Source organism: Tupaia chinensis, unplaced genomic scaffold, assembly GCF_000334495.1.
Source record: "Tupaia chinensis unplaced genomic scaffold, TupChi_1.0 Scaffold000272_1, whole genome shotgun sequence".
Classification (NCBI taxonomy): Eukaryota; Metazoa; Chordata; class Mammalia; order Scandentia; family Tupaiidae; genus Tupaia; species Tupaia belangeri.
In genome coordinates, this window is record NW_006159754.1 from 2,796,156 (window position 1) to 2,822,084 (window position 25,929).

The following is a 25,929-nucleotide window of genomic DNA, read 5'->3' on the forward strand; positions in this document are numbered from 1 at the left end:
CTTTAAGGTTAAGGTCCCGTGCCTATGGCTCCAGGTAGTTCTCCATTTGAATTCTAGAATAATTAGCTGTGCCTCCCTGGCTCTTACACTATGAGCCTGTGATAGGAGTGGCAGCTCCCAAAATCTCTGAATCACTTCTTAGTTGGTTCTGCCTGTGTCTTGAAGAATAGCATCTGGCTTCTGCTGAGAAATCATTTTGAGTGTTGACATGATGTTACAAGTAGAAAATTTCACATTTGACCTCATGTGACAAATTGCAGTCAAAATGTTGTTACACAGCACAGTTTATTCAGTGTCCTCAAGAGAAAAAAAAAAAAAAAGACAGTTTCCTTCAGCTGGAGTTTATCTTTTCTATGCATGTGCAGATCTCCCACACAAAGAGTATATGCAATTATTCCAAAATCTAAATATATCTATGATCTAAGCATTTTTTACAGGGGAAATTTAATCTGTATAAGCAGTCAGGAGGAGTCAAGCCATACCCTCAACACTTTGATTAGAAATCTCTTCAGCTAAGTGTTCAATTTTATCACTCGCTAGTTCTAACTTTCACAATATACTAGCTCATGAGAATAATTTGGTCAAGACATTTGCCATTTCATACCAAGGATTATCTTTTCCCCATTATTCATAACATGTTCTTCATTTCCGTCTAAGGTTTCATTCGATTGGACATTACCTTCCATATTTCTAACAAAATTTTTCTCATGATAAGTTAAAATATTCTCTAAGAAGATGGAAGTTTTCTACTGCTCTCCTGTTTTCTTTTTGAGTTCTCACCAGACTCACCTTTAAAGTTCTATTCAAAACAATGTATACTTTTCCTCGTATATTCTTTAAAACTCTTCTACCTTCTACCCATCATCCAGTTCCAAAGCTGCTTTCATATGTTTATATATTCGTTACATCAACACTCCACTCATGGTGCCAATTTCTGTCTTAGTCTAGTCTGGCTTTGTGATGGTTAATTTTATGTGCCATCATAACTGGGCTAAGGGATACCCAGATAGCTGATAAAACATTATTTCTGGATCTGGAAAAGATTAGTATTGGACTCAGTAGACTGAGTAATGAAGATTTACCTTCACCAATGTGGGCTGGTATTATCTAGTTCATTGAGAGCCTAAATAGGACAAGCAGAAGAAGGAAGAACATTCTCTACTGTTGAGACAGAGCATCTATATTCTCCTGCCCTTGGACAGGAAAACTCCTGTATCTTAGGCATGAAGACTCTATGACTTACACAAATGCCACTCCCCCCCAAAGGCCTCCACCTGCCAACCTGTTTATTAGGTCTTCAACTCAGACTGAATTATACCACTGGCTTTCCTGGTTCTCCAGCTTGTAAATAACAAATGTCGGGACCATTTAGCCTCTATAATCAGATAAGCTAATTCCCATAATAATTTTACTATATGTATGTATACAAAACGTAGGGACCAGCAGTTAGCATAATGGCTATGTCACTGGACTCCCATGTAGTTGACTGTGGTTCAAGTCCCAGACCCGGTAGCTTAAACTCATGCCGTATGCATATGCATGCGTGCCCAAGATCCTGAGAGAAGAATGGAGGAGAAGAGATTGTGGTGTGGCCATCCCCCCTGGGGGTGATTTCTCGCTTTCTGTTTCTCTGTCTCCCTCTGTCTTTCCAGTGAGCGCACACACCCTATAGCAAAAACAAAAACAAAAACTCTCCAGAAAAAAGTATGTGAGGGGACCAGCAGTTAGCGTAATGGCTATGTCGCTGGACTCCCACAAGTCCCAGACCCGGTGGCTTAAATTCACGCTGGGCGCGTGTGCGTGCGTGTCCAAGATGTCTGCCTCTTTCTGTCAAGCGCACGTGCACTATAGCAAAAACCTCTCCAAAAAAAATAAAAATTGTGTGTATATATATATATATATATACACTCACACTCATACATACAAAATATAATAGGGTTATATACATAAAATCCCTAGTAGGTCAATTTCTCTTGAGGATCTTAACACATGCAGGGCTGTTATAACAGAAATACTGTAGCCTAGGTGGTTTAAACACTAAACATTTCTCTCTCACAGTTTTGGAGGTGGTTGGAGTCTAAGACTGAGGTTATGGAAGACTCAGTATCATAAATACTCACTTATAGGTTTATAGATAGCTGTATTGTTCTTTCTGCATCCCCATGATAAAGTAGGATGAGAAAACTCTGTTTTTTTATAAGTACACTAATCATGTGAGCTCCACCAAATACCTTCCTATTTGGAGACAGGATTTTAACATGTGAACACAAACATTCATAACACACTACGTGAACATAATTAGCTTTTATGGATTTCTACTTCTCCTTAATTTGTAGAGCATTAAGGGGAAAAACAAACAAACAAACAACAACAACAAAAATCTCTGAGCCAGAGAATCCAGACTGAAATGTTAGTTTTGCAATATATAATGTCGTGACTTTGGGAGAAAAAAGGTAGTTTTTCCTAATATTAATTCTTATATTCCCATGTCGATATGACTCTAAATGATACAATATATTTAGTGTGATTAAAGATTAAGTCATGTAATAATTTCAACATGGCATAAAATTTGCTTGCTTTTCAAGAAAATTACTATGGAGTTTGAACAAGTTGGAACCCTTGGGTCTGAGTAATCCAACCTATATCATATGATTCAAAAGATAGTTTCTGGTTTCCATAGATCTTAACTTCTGCCTAGCAGTAACACATATTACTTTCCATCAGATCCCATTGGCTAGAACTACTCCCATAATCCCACTTACCAGGAAAGGATCTAAAAATTATAGAGGGACTAGCAATTGGCATAATGGCTGTGTCACTGGACTCCCATGTAGTCGACCGTGGTTTGAGTCCCAGACTAGGTGGCTTAATCTCACACCGTGTGCATGTGCATGCGTGCCCAAGATCCCAAGAGGAGCATGGAGGAGAAGGAATTGTGGTGTGGCCATCCCCCCTTGGGGATGATTTCTTGCTTTCTGTATCTCTTTCTGGTGAGTGCATGCACCCTATAGAACACCCCCCCACACACACACACACACACAAGATAAATAAATGAATAAATAAAAATTATAGAGATGTTGTAGTCCATTTAGGTTGCTACAACAAAATGCCTTAGACTGGGCAATTTGTAAACAACAGTTATTATTTCTCACAGTTCTGGAGGCTGAGAAGTCCAAGGTCAAGGTGCCAGAAGATTCACTATCTGGTGAGAGCTGTATTTGCATCTACATGGTACCTTCTAGCTGCTTCCTTACATGATGAAAGCGGCAAGTAGGCTTGGTCAAGTCTGTTTCATCAGGGCTCTAATCTCATTCACAAGGGCAGAACCCTCAGAATTTAACCACTTTCCAAAGTCCCTACCTCCTAATTTCATCACTTTGGTGTTTAACTTTCAACATATGGATTTTGAAGGGATACAATCAGACCATAGCAGGAGGCACATGGGTATTCAGTGAACATTAAATGTCTCTGACATTGCTATTTGGTTCTGTATGAATTTGGCAAGTGATTTAATCCTTTTAGTTGTTTACCTGTAATATGAGATTAATAGACTGGGATAAGTGAATCTTTTAATATGCTTTCATAGAGGGCTGTACCAGCTTCACTACTGATAAGCTTATACAACATCCTGAACTTCCCTCAGTCTCCATTTCTTTCTCTCTAGTATGACAATAATACTATTTATAGGATTAAATAAGTCTTAATTGTTATAGCACATTACCCAGAGTTTAGAGTAAATGCTCAAAACCTATTAGCTCTCTTCATGATTATTACATATTTTTAACTTTATTTGTATTATTCATTGATAATTGTACTTACAGTGAGAGAATAAAGGTAGTATTTACTACACGTAACTAAGCCCACCTGACTTGTAAAAGCTCTCAATACTTTAAAAATATTTTGTGTTCCTCTATTTTAAGACTTGTTATTTGAGATATACACTACTGGATTTCCTGCTTTTAAATGGCCTTTAAAAAAATATAAAATATTCAATGCCTAGTAACTGAGCAATAAATACTTGCTTACTAACCAATAAGCAACATACTGTAGATAGATGTTGCAGACAATAGCACAGTTTTTCTCTCAGTTCTCCTTCATACTTCTGTCAAGTTTAATTATTTCTGGACTGCCCACAAAATGACAAAGCAGTGGAATTTGTACCCAACGAGTTAGCTAATACTTTATGACAGGCTTAAAACTAACTAAAAATCCAGCAGCTCAATACTTCCAACGCTAATTTGCTGTGTTGTCAAAGTAGAACCCTCTGAAGGAAAACATGGGAAGAAAGACTATTTTGCTTTTGATCACAGGGGTGCTGGGGGCATATTTTCTTTATACACCTCTCCCAGATAATATTGAGCAGCCTTGGAAAGTGATGTGGATAACTACACAGATGGAAATAGCAACTTACTTGGTAAGTTCAGGATTTTATCAACTCTGTGAATATTAATAACTTGGGTAAAAATAATTAACTACATTATATTTTTTTAAATTTATCTTCTCGTAGAATTTTTTTGCTGTTAATGCTTGATTGCTGGTTTTAAATTTTTTTTAATGTCTTTGACTATTCTTTAATGCAGAACCTTAAAAGAATGAATATGGAGGAATTATTCAAATAGTTTTGATTTTAACTATTAAAAAAAACAAAACATGTTGACTGGTTTTAAAAAAAAATCTTTCTGTGAGTTCATGGCATGAATTCTGCCAAAATGAAATATTTTTGAAGTATGAACTTCAGAAAAGGTAGGATTGAACAGTGGAGGTGGCTATAGAATGCTATGCATTAATTTTAGATTCAGTCATGAAAATTCATTCTTAATGAAATAGTTTTTAAAAAGGTCAAAGGAAACAGGGTGTATGTGATTTCCAGTTATTGGAAGATGAGTTGCTGAGGTGACAGGCAGCTGCCTGACTGGTTGTCCACCCCAGTGTTAAAGCTGGCCTTCAAAGACATGTGTGTTTGTATGTGTGTGTTTTCCCTAGTGGGGCTAATAAACTGGAAAATAAAATCTCGCATCATTCTCTTTTAAACTTCTCTGTGGTGAAGCAACTCTTTGTAGGGGGAAGAAAAAGAAAATAATTCTAGAAGAGAAGAGGAAAAGTGAGAAAGTACCCTTCAGTGGGGAATGGTCATGCCGTAAGCCCTTCTCCTCAATTTCCCTACCCTGTGAGGATTTGGGGCACACATTCACTCATGCCCAGTGAATTTGTCAAGGTTTCAGGGCTGAGATTCAAACTGCCGCGTGGGATCAGGACACAGAAATGGGCCTATTTCATCCTCTTTCTAACAATATTTTTCTAGATTTTTTTTGCATTTGTTGGGAACTGTTATGCTTCTTAACAGTAAGAATGGTCCTTGCATGAATGCTTTATATATATATATATATATATAAAACTTTTATATTATTCATATTTTAATGAGATGACTTTTTTGGACAGTCTATTACAGAGATGTCCTGAGAACTAGGAGTAGGGTCAAGAGGTTTTTTGTTGTTGCTGTTGTTCCTTCAGTTTCTGTATTCAAGGACTCCTACTGCCTACATATAGATACATATGCACACACAAGTGAAAGGAGATTCTAGAGTGGAGAAATATAGATTTAAAATATTAATTTATTTTGATGCAAAACATTTTGAATTCCATGCACAGGTTTTTCATAATATGCATTTTTATGAACTTTTTAAAGACCTTATTTATATTATATTTATATATGTAAAATGTATAGACATTATATAATGCATATATATGTAAAATAGATATACCTTATATAAAAAATCTTTATGTATATTTACATAAATACTTATGAATATATAAAAAATACAGTTTATATATGTTATATATGTTATGTATATCTATATATTGCTATAATTTGTACATTTAGCTAATCTATTTAACTGAGTATACATATCCCTCTATAATATATATTTACATGTAAAATATTAATCTATAATTCTATATATAAAGTACAAAATCCTTCTATGTACTTTCACCTATCTTTTTTCTCCAGCCCTCCTAAATCTTCTAGTTCATTACTGGTTATTAGTAAGGGATATTTTTTCTGGACCCTCCTGAGCAATTTTTTTTTTCCTTTTCCTCAGTAATCAAACTTTGGCACATTTCAATTCTGGTCCTGGGTATCTTTAATCACAGAGAGACAAAAATCTTATGGTCTTTTTCTAGGATCTACCATCTTTAGGGCTCTCTGTCTTAATTTTTGTCTTTCAAATAGCCTGCCTCCACAGTTTTTGGCGTAGTTCTGCTAGTTCTAATTGCTTTGAACCAATACTGCCCTAAGTTGTGGTTCATTGGTGTTTTGAGCGTCTATTTCTTTTTTGAAGAAATAAAGTTTATTATCATGCTATTGATTTAGTGCTTACTTTCTTGTTCTAAGTGGTTTCCTAGAGGAGAAAAGTGTACATATATAGAAATGCAAAGCCTCTACTGCTTTTTTAAAAGAAATGTTCAAATTTATTTGCCAAAATATATTAGATACCATTTAATCTAGCATCATTTCAGAGCCTCTATGAGATCCAGCACCCATTGATGAGGTGGATAAAAGTTTTTCAATCTTCCCTTACCCCTGTACAAAGAAGAAAAAAGAAAAGTTATTTGAATTTATTGTCTTGTCATCTGGGTTATACAAATTAATTTGGGCATAAGGAAAACAAACGATGACTTAAACTTTAATAATTCAGTAACAAACATAAATGGAAGTCAGTGAATGGAATCAACTCTCAACTAGCCTGTGATGTAGCATTATATCCTAGAATAAAAATCTCAGGGGCCAGTCAGTGGGGTAGTGGTTAAGGCACTGGATTCCCATATGGTCAACTGTGGTTCAAGTCTTGAAACTCATGCTGGGCACAAGTGGATGCATGCCCCAATTCCTGGGAGAAGAATGGAAGAGACGGGATTGTGGTGTGGCCAACCCCCTCAGAGTTTTTATTTTTTTAAAACATAATTTTATTTAACTTTATTTATTTATTTACTTTTATAAAAAAATTTGCCCAGAGAGGGACAGAGTGAGAGAGAGAAAGAAAGAGAGGGTGTACACAAGAAAGAGAGAGAAAGTGAGAATGTAAGCTGCCAGGTCCAAGATTCAAACTGTGGTGGGCCATGTGGGAATCCAGCACCCTTCACCACCATGAAATTTTCCTTAACTGCCTTTAGATAGTTTGAAGTTTCTTTTTGCAAATTTTAGCTTTACCATCTTCTGTTCCCTTTTTTTCTACATTTGCACACACAAGTGAAAGGAGATTCTAGAGTGGAGAAATATAGATTTAAAATATTAATTTATTTTGATGCAAAACATTTTGAATTCCATGCACAGGTTTTTCATAATATGCATTTTTATGAACTTTTTAAAGACCTTATTTATATAATATTTATATATGTAAAATGTATAGACCTTATATAATGCCTATATATGTAAAATAGATATACCTTATATATAAAATCTTTATGTATATTTACATAAATACTTATGAATATATAAAAAATACAGTTTATATATGTTATATATGTTATGCATATCTATATATTGCTATAATTTGTACATTTAGCTAATATATCTAACTGAGTATACATATCCCTCTATAATATATATTTACATGTAAAATATTAATCTATAATTCTATATATAAAGTACAAAATCCTTCTATGTACTTTCACCTATCTTTTTTCTCCAGCCCTCCTAAATCTTCTAGTTCATTACTGGTTATTAGTAAGGGATATTTTTTCTGGACCCTCCTGAGCAATTTTTTTTTTCCTTTTCCTCAGTAATCAAACTTTGGCACATTTCAATTCTGGTCCTGGGTATCTTTAATCACAGAGAGACAAAAATCTTATGGTCTTTTTCTAGGATCTACCATCTTTAGGGCTCTCTGTCTTAATTTTTGTCTTTCAAATAGCCTGCCTCCACAGTTTTTGGCGTAGTTCTGCTAGTTCTAATTGCTTTGAACCAATACTGCCCTAAGTTGTGGTTCATTGGTGTTTTGAGCGTCTATTTCTTTTTTGAAGAAATAAAGTTTATTATCATGCTATTGATTTAGTGCTTACTTTCTTGTTCTAAGTGGTTTCCTAGAGGAGAAAAGTGTACATATATAGAAATGCAAAGCCTCTACTGCTTTTTTAAAAGAAATGTTCAAATTTATTTGCCAAAATATATTAGATACCATTTAATCTAGCATCATTTCAGAGCCTCTATGAGATCCAGCACCCATTGATGAGGTGGATAAAAGTTTTTCAATCTTCCCTTACCCCTGTACAAAGAAGAAAAAAGAAAAGTTATTTGAATTTATTGTCTTGTCATCTGGGTTATACAAATTAATTTGGGCATAAGGAAAACAAACGATGACTTAAACTTTAATAATTCAGTAACAAACATAAATGGAAGTCAGTGAATGGAATCAACTCTCAACTAGCCTGTGATGTAGCATTATATCCTAGAATAAAAATCTCAGGGGCCAGTCAGTGGGGTAGTGGTTAAGGCACTGGATTCCCATATGGTCAACTGTGGTTCAAGTCTTGAAACTCATGCTGGGCACAAGTGGATGCATGCCCCAATTCCTGGGAGAAGAATGGAAGAGAAGGGATTGTGGTGTGGCCAACCCCCTCAGAGTTTTTATTTTTTTAAAACATAATTTTATTTAACTTTATTTATTTATTTACTTTTATAAAAAAATTTGCCCAGAGAGGGACAGAGTGAGAGAGAGAAAGAAAGAGAGGGTGTACACAAGAAAGAGAGAGAAAGTGAGAATGTAAGCTGCCAGGTCCAAGATTCAAACTGTGGTGGGCCATGTGGGAATCCAGCACCCTTCACCACCATGAAATTTTCCTTAACTGCCTTTAGATAGTTTGAAGTTTCTTTTTGCAAATTTTAGCTTTACCATCTTCTGTTCCCTTTTTTTCTACATTTGCCATTGATTCTCTCAGCATCGTTTACTTCTATTTTGATGTGATGATCTCCTCAAAGATACACTGGTTGGCCTCCAAAGGTGAAAGTTTTGAAGCGCAATGATTGAGTTTTCAAATTGTTAAATAACCACCCTTTCTATACAAAACTTTAACCTGCATACAGCCCATAGCCTATACACATTTTCTCAACTTTGAATTTTAGAAATTCAATTTTATTATTTTTTTCCCTTAGGTAAAAAACATATGTATGACTGATTAAAATTCAACAAGAAACAGTTTTGTACATATACCAAGGGATATAAATTTCAGAGTTATTCATATTCTTTTTTTTTTCATTTGATGTTTTAAATTTACATCGAACATTGCTGTTAGCATAGAATCAATATAAAGAGAGTCAAATGACCTGAAAAAATGTGTTCCTTAAGCCACTGTTCTACTTTATCACATACCACTCAAGGGAAGATAGTCAAAAACTGTAAAATCCTTGTCATAAAACTCAGATTTCAGACGCTGGGTCCTATGTTTTTGAATGCTGATGATTTCTTGGTCTTTGGTTCTATATTCACTTTATTTCCTATTAGCATCTTAAATTTTGTAAGAGTATAAAATCACTTTACAGTATTTTATACTTAGCACTGTTTTACACAATACGTTGCAATTATTGCTTTTATAACTAAATTCACCTTTTATTTGTGCTACATATAAAATTCTCTATCATTTTAATAAAATATTTATTTAAAACTGACCTTATTCCTGACAGATAAAACAATTGAGTATAGCGATTTCATGTTTTGAAAGAGAGCCTAAGACTTTCAGTACTTTATCTATCTGAAGTCACAGAAGGCCACCTAAATTGAGTCTAGATTCTTTAGTGGCAGAAATGGTGACCTTATTTTATGTTCATAGGTTGTAGGAATATTATATTTATTGTTAAAATTAAGCAACTAAATGCTCAGGACCTGACTGTCACCTTTCTATGTTAACATTTCAAATCAGCTGGCCTGGCACTTAAGTGCTTTCTTCAAACATTTTTGTTAGTGAACTGGAGCAATGGTGCAAAAATCACGCCTCGTTAAAGCATGGAGAAATATAATGTAGCACGCTGTAGAAATAAACATGAAAGAAGATAGTCCACTGGAGATAGGCATTTCCATTTTTTTGTAAGCGCAGAGGGGAGCAGGTAGGGGACACCTGTAATGCTGAGAGTGGTCAGTTTGTGCCCAGCTATCTGTGTGGGGGTATGTCCAGAATCTGGAAAAGACCCAGAAGATCCTTATTGCTGTATTGGCCTCCCAAAGCCTATTACATATTGAGTAAGCATTTACTTTTCATCCTCAGCTGCATGAAATTCTACTCTTCTGGTGGTCATTATAACATCACGGCAATCACTTCGTGAAGGTGTGGGCTTTTTGTCGATCTGACTTGGGTATCTTTGGGATTGCTGCTGGGCACCAGAAAGCAGGGAGAGATCCTATGCACCACTGGAGTATCTACCCAGACGTAGCATGAATTGTCAGGGAAATGAGACTGGCCATGGGAAATAGCAACCCTGCTGGACATTGGACTGGGCCCGAGGCAACATTAGTTCTAGGTTTCCGCTCAGTCTCTCACTGCTGAAAGTCTGACGAATACCTGAGGGACCCTCACCCAGTCCACCCTCTCTTCTTTGGGATTTTCATAATGATGGTCATTGAAGGGCAACGTATTGGCCAGTAATGAGTGGCTACTTACCCCAAAGTCTGACCAGGGCTTGAGTCGCACAGGCCAGCACTTATTGCCTGTGTGAATATGAAAAGATCTCTTAACCTCTTCCACCTCAATATACCTCTGAAAAACTGGGGAATGTCTTACTACCTATCAGGTTTCGGCAAGAATTGAATGGGTGCATAGATGGATAGCAAGTACCTGCAAAGATTAAAAAGTCAACAACTAGGACTAGCCTAATAGTACAGTGTTAAAGTGCTGCACAGAGAAAGCCAGATCCCACATGGCCAATGAGAATTTGAGTCAGGCCACAGCTGCTTTAAAAGTCTGGACCAATATGCAGTGTATTCATGATGGGAAACTTCATTTGGTGTGCTGTAAGGATACACAGTGATTGAACGTATAAAAATTTAAAAACTGAAAACTTGAAAAACTTAGAAAATAAAAAAAAAAAACTACCAATTATATGCATGCTTAGGATGCTGACGGGATGGAAAACTGGAGGACCTCTGTGCTAGGGTCATCCTGGGAATGCAGCTTTTATTTATTTATTATTTATTTATTCATTTATTATTTTTTAAAATTTACTTTATACACTCAATCACTATACACCACTACAATTTGTAAAGTGAATTTACCCAACATGGATATACTTAACACCAGTCCAGTTGAAGATACCATACATATAATCGTCAAAAGATAATCATCCCTTTCTGTGACCCATAAATGCTTTGCCTCTCTTTTTTTCCTTGATTCCCTTCCTCTCACTCTCCCACCCTCTTCCCACACCATCTCCAGCATCCATAACCATTTTCCATGAGTATATATACCCTAGTATTTCAGTTTCTGCCATAGAGTGTAGACAGCATATATTAAGTGGAGACATATAATGTTTCTCTTTCATAGTCTGGCTTGCTTCACCAAGCAGTAAATCTTCCATAGTTAGCCTGTTAGAAATTATGTTAGTGGGACCAGCAGGTGGCATGGTGGTTAAGGCACTGGAGTCCATGTGCCTGACCACAGTTTGAGTCCTGGACCTTTCTCATTTTTCTCTCTCACTCATTCTGTTCCTCTCTTGTGAGTGCACAAGCCCTATAGAAAACTAAAAAATAGTAACAATGAATAAAATTTAAATGAATGATTTAAAAAATATGTTAGTATTTATTTTATTGCACTTATTTATTTTTCAGAGAGATTTTTGCTATAGGGCACTTGCCAGAGAGACAGAGAGAGACAGATAAATAGAAATCACCACCCCTTCCTCCCAAGGAAGATGGCCAGGCTGCAATACCCCTTCTCCATTCTTCCCTTGGGATTTTGGGGACACATGCACATGTGCCTAGCATGAGTTTTAAGCCACCAGGTGTGGGACTCAAACTGCAGTCAACTATGTGGGAGTCCAGTGACATAACAATTAGACCATTTGCTGGTTCCTCTTTATGTTTTTTAATGAGGGAAGTAGGTAGAAAAAATATTTTGTGCTGAGTCTATAGATTTTATAGACCAAGGTGGAGAGCTAGTCGAAAAGAGGACTGTGGCTAGGGTTTGGTTAAGGAGAAAATGTTTGTTACCTTTAAGCTTGTAACAGAAAGGATCACCTTTGAATTTATCAAATCATTGATTGTGGCATTAATCATTGCAATTCCCTGGGAATCACACAATTATGATTGCTTTTGAACAACCAGTTAGTTTCAGGTTTTTCTACTCATCCTTGACCTCTGTAATAGCTCTCAACTGACAAAGAGCCAGTTTAAGGACTCTCTCAGTTGCCAAATATATCCATTTCAACAATTCACTGGAGAAAGAAACAAAGCATGAGTTTTCAGATGTGCTGGAGTCATTTGAGTATGGAACCCACTTGAAATATCATTTCTTACTTGATATCCTCCATTCTATCTAGCAGACCATGGTAGTTTGGGTCCCCAGGAATTGGTAACACTCCAGAACCAGTGCTCAGTGCTCCCCTTCCAAAGTTAACATTCCTCCTTTCCCAAAGTAAGATCAAGGATCACACACTCAAAGCTCTTTTTTTTTTTTCCTCCTATGTGCTAAGAGGCATATTTATAGTACATATTTTTTGACAATGTTGCATGAGCTTCCCTTAAGGCACTCTGACCTCTCTTCATTCAGTGGGTCTCAATCTGTGGAGTGGCTTAGCTCAGGGAACTGGGTGAGAAGCCACTCCTTAAATACAGATTAACTCAGGCGTTAAGTCAATTGCTGAATCACTTCAATCTTCCTGATATCATGATCACTTAGTGCCAAAGACCTTTGAGATTTTATTTTACCACTGGTGTTCACTTCGGTAAACACATCCACCTTATATCTGGTAGGTTATCCCTGTAACTTGGCCTGTAACAATGTAAGGTCTCATCATACTATTCAAATCAGATCATGTTAGTGTCTGAATCTTCCACTGTCATTCTTTTTTTTTTTTTTTTTTTTTTTTTTTTTTTGGGGGGTTTTTCTTATTGGGGCGGTTTTCGCTATAGGGCGCGTGTGCTCACCAGACAGACAGAGAGAGACATAGAGACAGAAAGCGAGAAATCACCCCCCGGGGGGATGGCCATGCTGCAATCCCTTCTCCTCCATTCTCCTCGGGATCTTGGGCACGCACGCACATGCGCCCGGCGTGAGTTTTAAGCCACCAGGTCCAGGACGCGAACCGTGGTCGACTATGTGGGAGTCCAGTGACATAGCCATTATGCTAACTGCTGGTTCCCGTCCACTGTCATTCCTGATGGCAAATTACTGCTTGGGTGTTTCTACTAAGATGCTAGGGTTTCAGTTACCAGTGTATTTTTCAATGTCTTGGTGTAAAACATAACCCCTAGATTTTGCTTCCATATCCGGTATGGCTCATAATAATAAATCAGATAAAATTATACTACTTCCCTAGCCATTTGGATTTCTTCTATTATACCAGGGAACTTCTATTGTCCAATCCTCTTTAAATGCATATACTATCGTGACTGGTTAGCTGCTACTTTGGTTAGGGGAAGCTTGATGAAATTTTGAAGTTCAGGGTGACCAAGTTCATCAGAACCCATACAAACAGTTTGAATTCAGTACTCACAATAATATTTAGATGTGAACATTAGACCGAGCATTAACTTTCCACTAAGACATCTGGTAGGACTGTGAATCACTTTGCACCACAATTCCACAATCTATAAGATAAAAGCTGGGTCAGCTGCCATAGCTCAGTGGTAACACAATGCCATGTGAGGATGTCCAAGGTTGATGTCCCAAGGTCTCCTTATGCATCTGTATAAGCTGGATTTGCATGTGCCTGTGATCCTGGCTGGTTGAGTGTGGAGGTGGATTATGGCCTGAAGACTGTGTTGGGCATGCATCTTTTCTTCTTCCAAAAAATAAATAAACTTTTTTTTTTCTTTTTGATTTTGTTTTCAGACAGAGTTGTAAGAGAGAAGAGATTTCTTTCCTGGAGGATATAGTGGCTATCTGCTTTACTGTGATTTGAGATAAAAAGCTAAAATTCTAAGAATGTAATTTTTCTTTCTGTAAACTTTTGAGTGGGATCATTGCTTCAGCTCATCATCTTCTCTATAATACTTTATTGAAATGATCACGGTCTCTCTAAACTCATCCTTAATAGAGACTATTGCAGGTGTTAAATACTTGTTTTACTACTGCATTTATGCATTTATAGAGTCCCATGTTACATTGGTAATGAGGCCAAAGTTAGCTTTCAACATACGCAGGTCAGATATCTAACTTCAACACGTGTCTCATATGTTCTACTTTCTGAGAAACTTCTTCTAGACAGTATTTTCTTATTGTCAGGACACTACTATAAGTAACACAATAGGAATAGATTCAGAATAGGCCATTAAGATATACAATCTTTAGAATGAGCAAGCCAAGGGAAGTCACCCATAAATCTAGCTGCCTGCACAACTGACGTAATTCTCAGGAGGACAACAAGAAGCATAAAAAACCCCCACATATTTGTTTATGTCCATGTGAATGCACACAGTGGCCTCAAGAAAATAATGTCTCTGCCCTCTAAATCTTGTAAGAATACCACTTGATGCATGATTTAACCTACAATTCCACAAAGAGTTCTGGGAACTGTATTCTCTACTTCCCTTACAGGAAGAACAGGGTAGCGATGATTGAGTGTTTGAAAACAGGCAATGTTGCTTATTCTCTTGCACTTATTTAATCTTCTTAACAGGAAAGAAGCTGATCCAACTATTTCATCACTTAGGCTCAGAGTTCACATTTCCTATTAAAGATTTCAAAATAAATCTTTTTGATTCTTTGAATCTCAACACTATAGATCCTTGAAGATTTGGCTCTCAGTCAAATCTTTCTTTCATGCATTCATGTGTGAACCCGATTTTCTAGCTTTACTAAACTCCATGCCTTTCTCTGATTGCAACAGGAATGTCCCTGTGGCGACTGCTGTGCTGAAATCCGCTCCTTTATTTGTTCGGTCAAAGTCTACTGCCCTTTCAGTGCTCCTATCACAGTTCACCTATTTGAAAACACCTCCCTAGTTCTCCTGTCCAGATCATTAGTTTATTTACTCATTGAGTACTATCAAAGTTCTTTCTACATATCAATGCGATATGCAATTATGTGGCTTTGTAATTGCTTTTGTATTTGTTTTTCCCACTTGACACTGAGCTTCATTAGAGTAGAGAACTTGTCTTTATACTCAAACTCTCTAGCGTGAATTCTGTCAAGTTCAACATTCTTTAAAATCTTTCTTAATTTGAAGAAACTATTGTGTTAATGCAGCTAAGCTTCCAGTATTTTTGTGTCATTGAGATTAACAAGTGAGACTATGGTTTACAGTCTTTGGGAACACATAAGCATGCTTTCATGTTCATAAAAAAGCAGCGGCATTTGCTATTTGTAATCTAGCTGTTTCTTCTTTCTCACTCCTCTTAGGGTCTGTTTACTGAATTCTTGGGAATCAGTCATTTAATGGACACGATCATGTTCTTTATGGGCTTTCAAGAAGTCCCACCCACGTCCGATGAAAAGGTCACTGTGATGGAGACAACTTTCAACAATGTTCCTGTGCGTGTGTATGTGCCAAGAAGAACCTCAGAGACACTAAGGAGGGGACTGTTTTATGTCCATGGTGGTGGTTGGTGTTTGGGAGATGCTGGTATGTGCCCCTTGCTGAAAGTTTTCGTTTACCATATAACATACAGTGTATTGAGATACTGACACTGAGATTTTAAGACATTGATGTCAGATAACAAAACACTTCAGCAGTCTGGATTTATCTTTGGACTAATGTTTGTTTAAAGGAAGCATTTTACATCTTGTTTTGAAAGAGGGTATAATCAATACCACAAGCTGTAGCAAATATTATGTAAAAAGAAAAAAGTGTCTTATGGACTTCTTCATTTATTGTTAATTGCAGCTTTGATGGAATGTTGCAGTGAAAACCATAATGAAGTGAGCTGAACAGTGCAAGAATATAAGGAAGTGATGATAGTAACTCCAGTCTTTATTTTAATTTGCCAGAGGGCACATGTACTTGCCAGAGAGAGATGAAAAGTAAGAAAACATCCTGCATAGAGAATGGTCACACCACAATCTCTTCTCTTCCATTCTCTCTCCTTTTGAGATTTTGAGCAAGCACACATACCTGGCATGTTTGTTAGGCTGCCAATTTGGAATTCAAACCCTGTGGTCAGCCATGTGCAATCCAGCTGCTTTAACCACCACACCACTGGCTGGTCTGACTTTAGTCTTTGAATAAGCTTAGAAATGAAGAAAGTGAGAAAGAAGGTGTTGGATGGGGGCAGGGAGAAGAGTATTGAGTAAAAGGACTTTTTTTATTTTATATTATGTTTCTGTTTTTATTTAATGCCTTTAGTATCATGTAATTTAATATTTTATTATATAATTATTTTTATATGTGATACTAATTTAATTTATATAGAGATGTGTTTTATATTATATACATTTTATAGTTATATATGAGAGCTTTCTGACTATGTTTATAGGTTGACGTTAAAACAATGGTAAGTTGAAGTATGCTGGAGCAATGTGGGGATTAGGAGCTGGAGGAAGGGATGGGGGTTCGTCTGACCTAGAGAATACAGAAGAGACTCGGACTCAGTGCAGAAGGGGAGGATTGTAAACATATGAGAGGAAGGGCATGCCTCTCTCGACAGCAGGGAAAAAAAGGTATTGATGGGTATAGGTTAGACTGATAACAGAAGTTGGAGCACTCAATGGAGCAATCCTGGCTATCATTGTTTATAAATTCAGAGGGTCATCATGCAACAAGAAAGTGATGTTTTTACAACAAAATCTGACTATGGTATATCCATGACAATCCACTGCCAAGAGCACTGCCTTAAAATATTTTTCATTGAAGTATTCATAAAGAAGGGGGTCTATTTACTAAGGTAAAAGAATACTTAAGAATAAGTGCTAGGGGCCAGCAGATGGCACTGAACTCCTACATGACTGACCATGGTCCAAGTCCCAGAGCTGGTGGCTTAAAACTCATGCCTGATGCATGTGTGTGCTTGCCCAAGATCCTGGGAGGAGAATGGAGAAGGGATTGCAGAGTGGCTATTAGCCTGGAGGTGATTTCTAGCTTTCCCTCTCACTGTCTCTGTCTCTCTCTCCCTGGCTAACACATGTATCCTAAGGCAAAAACTTATATAAAAAAAAAAGAATTAGTGCTGGAAAAAAAAATAGCATTTGCCTGATTCTTTCCATTTTAATATTAAACAAAAATATACAAAGTTGTATTCTAATATGAAATGTAGGCATGACTTTTTAAAATTATTTTTATTTAACTTTATTTATTTATTTTAATTGGAAGAGAGAGAGAGAATGAGAGTAACAGAGGAAGAGAGAGGGGGGAAAGGGGGAAGTGAGAAAGCAAGTCACCAGGTTTGGGACTCAAACTGTGGCTGGCCATATGGGAGTCCAGCGCCCTTAACCACACCATGCCACTTGCCAGCCCTGTAAGCATGACTTTTTATGATAAAGATTAAGTAGATATTTAAGACAATGTATATTAACCTTTTTTTTTCTTTTTTCTTTTTCTCCCTGTAGGGCACATGCATTCACTGGAGGGATAGAGAGAGACAGTGAGAGGAAAAGTGAGAAATCATCCCCTAGATGGGATGGCCACACTGCAATCACTTCTCCCCCATTCTCCTGCTGGGGTTTTACACATACATGCACACATGCTTAGCATCAGTTTCTAGTAGCCAGATCCTGTTCTCAAACCATTGTTGGCCCTGTGGGGGTCCAGCGCCTTAACTACCATGTCACCTGCTGGCCCTGTATTCGACATCTTAAGAATACTCAGCACCAAGTTTTGGAAATATTACGGGATAATATCCTTTCCTCTTTTTATGGTCCTTAGTACATGGCCTTTGTGACAACCTCATGTCCCGACACTTTCACCTTATCCCTTTGTAATATCTCCCATCACCTGTTACTGCCAAATTCTATTTAGTCCTCTTTAAGTTGTCTATTTACAAAAGAAATCATTTACACAAGCCTAATGACAACAGCATGTAGCTTGTGCCCAATCCATACATATGCCAAAAAAAAAAAAAGAAAGAAAAGAAAAAACAAATTAAAAAAATGCCAGAAAACACATTTCTTTTTCTCTGCCTAGAAGAGATCAATACATAAATCGGGCCTCAACTCTTCTTGTTTCTTCTACTCTTCGGCAATTTTGGTGAAGTCTAATACCATAGCACTTATTGTACTCTTCCAATCAAGCTACTATTATTTTGCATTATTTCATTTAGTTTGTATACATGCCCCCTCATCCCTATCTCCAGGAGACTGTTACTTCCTTAAAATCACTTAACACCTGCAAAATAAAGGGAGCAGAAATGAATCTTGAGGAGAATGAAACTGGTCTAAAGTGGGTAGAATGAGAACATAGGGAAGGATGAAAAGTCAACCAGGTATTGGTAAAAGGATCACTGACTGACTTCCTGCTCTACAGCTATCATAAGATATTAGAAATATTTCTCCCAGAGCACATCACGAGGAACAAGGTGTACTAGTAGACTCTCTGCTGAAACACCATCAATTTAATTGGCAGTCTCAATTTTTTTTTTATTTCAGCCTTCTCTAATTATGACACTGTGTCAAGACGGACAGCTGATAGACTTGATGCTGTTGTTGTGTCCACCAAGTAAGTGCACTGTTGGTCTGCTTGGTTTGGGGCCAGAGGCCTTGTCAAGCATGGTGCTCTCAGCTTTCTTGGTCCTTCCTTAGCTATACCAGAAGTATTCCAAATACAGTTGTGTAGTTGACCATAGAGAACCTCGACTTCAGCATGACCAGAATCAGAGTCAAAATAGGTAGTTACGTCTCAAGGAAATAAAAAACAGGAAGTGTTAGAAACAAACAGAAAATGTTAGAATAAAATTGGGTCCAGAGGGTGGCACAGCAGTACACCAGATGCTCTGCAAGGCTGAGCCACAAGGTAAAGTTCCAGGTTTGCATCTGGAAGATCTCCCCAGGTGTGCTAATCTTGAGTGTGCCCTTGATCCAAGGCTGGCTGAAGTGTAGGTAGATTGCAGTATCAAGATTGTTGGGAGGGCCGTCTGTCTGTCTCTTTCTCTCTGTCACTTGCTCATGGAAGGAATAAATAAATAAACTTCAAAGAAAAGAAGAAAGTTAAAGTATTGCATCTTACAGACGAATTACCTCTGATGGAGTCCTAGTCTGGTTTTCATAAGCAGAGTAAGAATGAAGCTTCAGGTCCAGCATGGTGGTGCACTTGCTGAGGTACTGTGCTCCATAGGCCAGAAGCACAAGGGAGACTCAGGTTTGATTTCTGGCCCAATCTAAAGACCAGGTATGGTGGGATTTGCCTGTAGTTCTAGCTGGGAGACTGAGGCAGGAGGGCAGGAGAATTGCGAAAACAAAAATATAACAACAAAAAAAAAGATGAGGGCATGAGCATAAAAAAATTCGGTTCAAATTCTGGTTCTGGAATGAATTCTGTGACTCTGTATAGGATGACTATTATCTCTTTAGCTTAGTTTCCTCATCTGTACACTGGGACTCACACAATATTTTCCATATAATAGGTATGCTTTTTGAGGTTTAGATGATGAAGTATATTTAAAGTACTTAGTACGAAGTATGTCATTAAATACTCTTTCATTAAAAACAATTAATCACACAATTACACATAGGAACAGAAGCAGAATCTATTTTCAAAAAGCATTCTAGATTAATAAGTAATCATAGTAGATATGACCAATGGAAATAAGAAATATGAAGCAGCTTTGGAGAAATGTAATAGTGACCACATGTCAACTTGATCAGTATATGAAGTTAAAATAGAGTAAATCCTAAGATTTCTTTTTTGCCCATTTTTTTTATTGGTCATCACTAAAGTTTAATGATGATTAAAAACAGCATTCTGGGAGAGGTTTAGCTAGGAAAACTTATCCCCTGTTGTTTTATTTCCTCTTAAACTTAATCCAAGTTTTTATTTAAACCTTTACTTCTATCCAAATGAAATTTGTAGCAGCAAAGTGCCCCACAGAGGAAAGGTCCCAAGTTCACCCAGGACACACTGACTCACCAGGCACTGGACCAGCTGAGACGGGGGGTGGATAGTGAAGTGAAGACCATGGTGGAGGTGCCTCTCTCTGTCTCTTTCTTTCTGTGTCTCTGGGAATAAATAAATATGAAAAAAGAAAACCTCTTTAAAAAGGTTTTCATATCAGGCATCATCATTAGAATGAAGTATGTCGTTATATTTATAATTACCCAAAATATCACGTTTTCTAGAGACAAATTTTACTTTTAATTTAAAGGTTGGAGCAGCACACCCACATTTTTAAAATTAAAAATAATCGACTGAAAATGATTATTCTGTTCACAGCTACAGACTGGCACCTAAGTATCATTTTCCAAATCAATTTGAAGATGTATATAATGCATTAAAGTGGTTCTTACGCCAAGATGTTCTTGACAAATACGGTATTGATGCGAAAAGAACTGGTATTTCTGGAGACAGTGCTGGTGGGAATTTGGCTGCAGCAGTGGCCCAACAGGTATGCTGTTCAGATTTATTCTGCTTTCTGAAATAGCCTATGTACAACTATATTGACTTAAAATATTAATGCCCATATGCTAATATACTAGATATTAGAAATACCTAGACAGTAACTTTTAAAAAAATATACTAGGGAACCAGCAGTTAGTGTAATGGCTATGTTGCTGGACTCCCACGTAGTCGACTGCGGTTCGCGTCCCGGACCCGGTGTCTTAAAACTCACGCCGGGCACATGTGCGTGCATGCCCAAGATCCCGAGAGGAGAATGGAGAAGGGATTGCGGCGTGACCATACCCCCTGGGGGGTGATTTCTCGCTTTCTGTCTCTATGTCTCTCTCTGTCTGTCTGGTGACCGCACGCACCCTATAGCGAAAATCTCTCCAAAAAAAAATATATATAAGAACATACAATCTCTAGTATATATATATATAGAGATTGTATGTTCTTGCTGGAGAGAGACAGAAAAAAAGAGTTACAGAGGGAAAGTGGGAAAAGCATTCTCATGAGGGACAGTCACACTGCAATCACTTGTCCCCCACTTTACCTTTCAGGATTTGGGGCACAAATGCACAAGTGCTTCACATGTTTTTCATCTCCAGGTTTGGGATGTAAACCATGGTGTCAACCATGTGGGATCCAGCCACCTTAATCACCATCACCCACTGGCTTGACAGTAATATTAAAGATATTTATATACCTAGTATTTCTATTCCTAATTCATCCAGGTTTCTTTTTTTAAGTAAATTGATAAAATATCTTTTCTAGGTTATTGGATCAAACATGATTACTATGGTCAGTTAAGTACCATATTATTTCCTTTTATTAGGGGATATTTGTAAAAATCAATCAATGCTGCCAGTTACCATAACTACAGAATCAGTTGATATCAATACTCTTCAGTAGAGTATGCTAAAACTTGAATAAAGATTTTTACTATTAGAAAAATGAAATTGCCTATGGAAAAAAATGTTAAGAGGCTTGAACATACTATTTAATTGTAGAAGCAATTATAATTTCCAGATATTAATTATTCACACTATTTCTATGACAGTTAGCTACAGCTCTATACCTGTTAGCTATCAATTTAAAGTATTACCATAATTGCAATTAACTTGTAGATTATGAATAAAACAGTTTTCAATACTGGCTTTCTTACCTAAAGGACAAACCTGGTTTATTTACTCAGGTATTTATTCTTTTTTAGTTTTATTTATTTATTCATTGTAGAGAGATGTTTTATTATAGGGCGTGTGTGTTTACCAGAAAGACAGAGAGGAATGGAGAGAGGCAAAGTGAAAAGTCACCTCACAAAGGGTTGGCCATGCCACAGTCCCAACTCCTCCATTCTCATCCTGGGATTTGGGGCATGCATGCACATGTGCCTGGTGCAATTTTCAAGCTGCCAGGTCTTGGACTTGATGTGAAGTCAGCGATGTCAATGTCCAGTGCCTGAACCACTATATCACTTGCTAGCCCCCAGAAATAAACTTTCAATGTATCTATTACATTTTATTTCTGAGAAACATCAGAATACATGTGGCTTCACTAATTTTTACACTTTTTACAAACTACACCAATGGATCTCAAACTTAAACATGCATCAGAATCACCTGAAGCATTTTTTTTAAAACTAACATTGCTGGTCTCAACCCCACTGATTCAGTAGTAGGTCCAAACTAGAACCTAAGAATCTGTAGCATTTCTAAAACAATCCCCATTGATTTCTGGTCAGGACCCCACCTTGAGAATCTCATCTATGATAGATAATAGGCAATTTTTCCCTGTAGGACCAAGTAAACATACATAAAATCATCTGGTGAACTGTAATATAATACAAATATTACTGGTCTCCAAATATTTTTAGTCATATACCCCATTAGCAGGAAACTTTTAGTATACCCCAATATATACATTTTGGTTTATAGATAATATCAGTCTTAATACATCAATGCATTTTGAATATCTGAAACAACTATAAGTTAAAATACAAACTTGTATAATAGGAATATAAGTTCTAATATCTTCTTGCTTAACTTTAATGAATAGTCTTGTATAGAAATACCTGGGAACATTATTTCTCAATTAGGAGACTACTGCCCCTTAGAAATTATAGAGGTAATCATATAGACAATTGTGGCATATAGTGAAAGAACACACTTGAAATATTACAGTTTAAAAAAGCAAAGTGAAGTGAGCCAAACCATGAAGGACAAACACTGTATATCCCTGTTTGGAATGTACCAAATGTCTGCACTCTGGCAAAAATGGAAGATCTGAAGATGCAATAGTAGGGAGGGCAGGTATAGATACCAGAAACTGTATGAGAGAGGAGGCGATAACAGAGGGTAAATGAGAGGGACATAGAGAAAAAACATTAAAAAAACATTTAAAAAAAAACCTATTTACAATATTATAAAGTTCTCTGTTGAAAATGATGTTTATAGTAATATTCTTGATTTGATTATCACAAAAAAACCATTGTGTGCTGTAGAAATATACAGTGAATGTAACTAACATATCATAAAACAAAAAAATAAAATGAAAAAGGAAAGTCCTATTGGCATCAGAGAACACTGATTGAAATCCCGAATACTCATCATAAATACATAAAGTAATAAATAAACCAAGCAAATCAGGAGAGATGATGGCATGGTGGTAACACAAATGGACCCACATGGGAATTTCCTGGGTTCACATTCAGGGGCCTCCCTGTGTACACTGGTTGGGTGTACTTGTGATTCAGGCTGGACGGGGCTGGCGGTAAGTTACAGAGGTATCTGTTGAAGATACCTCTCTCCCTCTCTCATGGTAGATATAAATAAACTTTAAAAAAATTTATCTGACTCACGTATTTCACAAAGAGACTCTAAAATTTATCTTATATTCATCTGTTCACTGTCAGAGACCAATTAGAATTCCTAGTTTGTGATTCTTCCCTTAAATGTTAATGCTTATTGATACAATAATATATGTAGATACATTTACTTACTAACAAAAGTAAATCAGATTCCTCTCTCTTCTGGCAATTCTTGACTTTTAGAAATATTTCTTCTTTTTTTTTTTTTAAAAATTACTACTTAATTTTATTTATCATTATTACTAGTTTTTCATTTGTAACGGGGCACATGTGCTCACTAGACACACATATACACACAGAGGCAAAGAAAGAGAGAGAGAGAGTGAGGAAGCAAGCCATCAGGTCTCAAACTTCTGGTTCAGAGATGTTGTTTCTTTTTTTTTTTTTTTCCTAGAGAGAGAGGTTTTTGATATGGGGTATGTATACTCACCAGAGAAACAAAGAGATAGAAAGCAAAAAATCACCCCCAGGGATTATGGCCACATCATAATCCCTTCTCCAATTTTCTTTTGGGGTTTTGGGTACACACGCACATGCACCAGTGTGAATTTTAAGCTACCGGCTCTGGCACTTGAATCACAATCATCCATGTGGAAGTCCAGCAACATAACCATTACTCCATCTGCTGGTCCTGAGATGTTGCTCCTTAATCACTGATTAGATCTTCTTATTCCCTCCCCATAGACAGACAGGTATCTGTCTAATCATTACATTACACCTGGGATCATGACAATTAGAAAGTTTTTTTTCTTTTTCTTTTTCTTTTTGGGGAGGTTTTTGCTATAGGGTGCGTGCGCTCACCAGACAGACAGAGACAGAGAGACAGAAAGCAAGAAATCACCCCCCAGGGGTATGGCCACCCTGCAATCCCTTCTCCTCCATTCTTCTCTCGGGATCTTGGGCATGCACGCACACGCGCCCAGTGTGAGTTTAAACCACCGGGTCCGGGACTCAAACCACAATCGACTACATGGGAGTCCAGCGACATAGCCATTACGCCAACTGCTGGTCCTGACAATTAGAAAGTTTTACAAGAGATTTTTTTTTGTTTCTGATATTTTTTAGATTCTAAATTTGTTTCACATCACTATGTTGTTATAAAAATAAATGTTTTAAAATAAAATATATTCATTCAAACAACTTGCTTTGTTTTCCAGCTCTTAGAGGACCCAGATGTCAAGAACAAACTGAAGATCCAGTCCTTAATATACCCTGCCCTTCAGCCTCTTGATCTGGATTTACCATCCTATCGGGAAAATATGTATGCTCCAGTTCTATCTAAATCACTCATGGTCAGGTTCTGGAGTGAATATTTTACCACGGATAGGTCACTGGAGAAAGCCATGCTTTCCAACCAACACGTTCCTGTGGAATCCAGTCACCTGTTCAAGTTCGTTAACTGGAGTTCCTTGCTCCCAGAGAGGTTTAAGAAAGGCCACGTTTATAGCAGTCCACGTCAGGGTAGCTCCGAGCTGGCCAAGAAGTATCCAGGGTTCCTAGATGTGAGGGCGGCCCCCCTGCTGGCTGATGACAGCAAGCTGCGTAGTTTACCCCAGACCTACGTCATCACCTGTCAGTATGACGTCCTTCGGGATGACGGACTCATGTATGTCACCCGACTTCGGAACGCTGGAGTTAAGGTGACCCTTAACCACGTTGAGGATGGATTCCATGGAGCAGTTTTCTTTGATGGAATTTACATTGGATATAGACTAGAAAACCAATACATTAGCTGGCTAAGTGAAAATCTATAGTAAAAATCTAAACATTGTTTTTATTAAAAATCTCTAAGCCTTAGAACAAAAAATAATGAGTGAAAATCAAAAGTTGTTATTAAATAGATGTCTATCTTCTGTGACCTTTATAATGGCCATAGCATCTTTTTCATTTAGTTGTTTTTACTCTTAGCAGATTCTTCTCTCCTTTATGTGCCATTCACTCATTACTATGAAATTATATACTTTATATCTTTCTTCTAGTTATTCACTTATTTTTTATCTCTAATTGACAGTGCTATGTTTTTTATTGTGCTACAACTTAGAAAAAAAATTAAACATTTAATTTATAAAATGTTAGGGTTTTAATTGGCATGGATTTAGAGGCAATATAAATTATGCGACAACTCTATTGACACATATTTACCTCAGTGTAATGCAGGTGCCTATCACTGTAAAATTTACTTCTTACGACAAATCTATTCCTGTAGTAGATTATAAAAATTCATGCAAATGATCTCTTATGCGCTTCAGGGAAAGCCAACTTTAATCTTGTGATAAATTAGTTGTTGAGGTAGCAAGGAGCCAGCCTGAGGCAACAGCTTCGTGTATGGTGGTGGCTAACAGTGGTGAATGAAACATAGGATAGGGAAGAAAAATACAACCATATTGAAAAATCTGAA

The 25,929-nt window shown here is 37.0% G+C and overlaps 1 protein-coding gene across 1 annotated transcript; it reads left to right on the forward strand.

The window, feature by feature from the left end:
- The first annotated feature begins 4,177 nt into the window (after positions 1-4,177).
- LOC102486020 (arylacetamide deacetylase) lies at positions 4,178-25,929 on the forward strand. Its single transcript, XM_006149741.3, has 5 exons — positions 4,178-4,414; positions 15,544-15,766; positions 18,721-18,790; positions 20,501-20,672; positions 24,689-25,929. The coding sequence occupies exons 1-5, from the start codon at positions 4,277-4,279 to the stop codon at positions 25,283-25,285; spliced, it is 1,200 nt and encodes a 399-aa protein (XP_006149803.1). The 5' UTR covers positions 4,178-4,276; the 3' UTR covers positions 25,286-25,929.

What these genes read in the sequence shown, in the direction of transcription:
- LOC102486020 (XM_006149741.3), top strand. Translation starts at nt 4,277, where the DNA reads ATGGGAAGAAAGACTATTTTGCTTTTGATCACAGGGGTGCTGGGGGCA. An exon ending in TGGAAATAGCAACTTACTTG is followed by an intron (nt 4,415 to 15,543) that starts GTAAGTTCAGGA and finishes CACTCCTCTTAG; the next exon opens with GGTCTGTTTACTGAATTCTT. An exon ending in CTGCAGCAGTGGCCCAACAG is followed by an intron (nt 20,673 to 24,688) that starts GTATGCTGTTCA and finishes TTTGTTTTCCAG; the next exon opens with CTCTTAGAGGACCCAGATGT.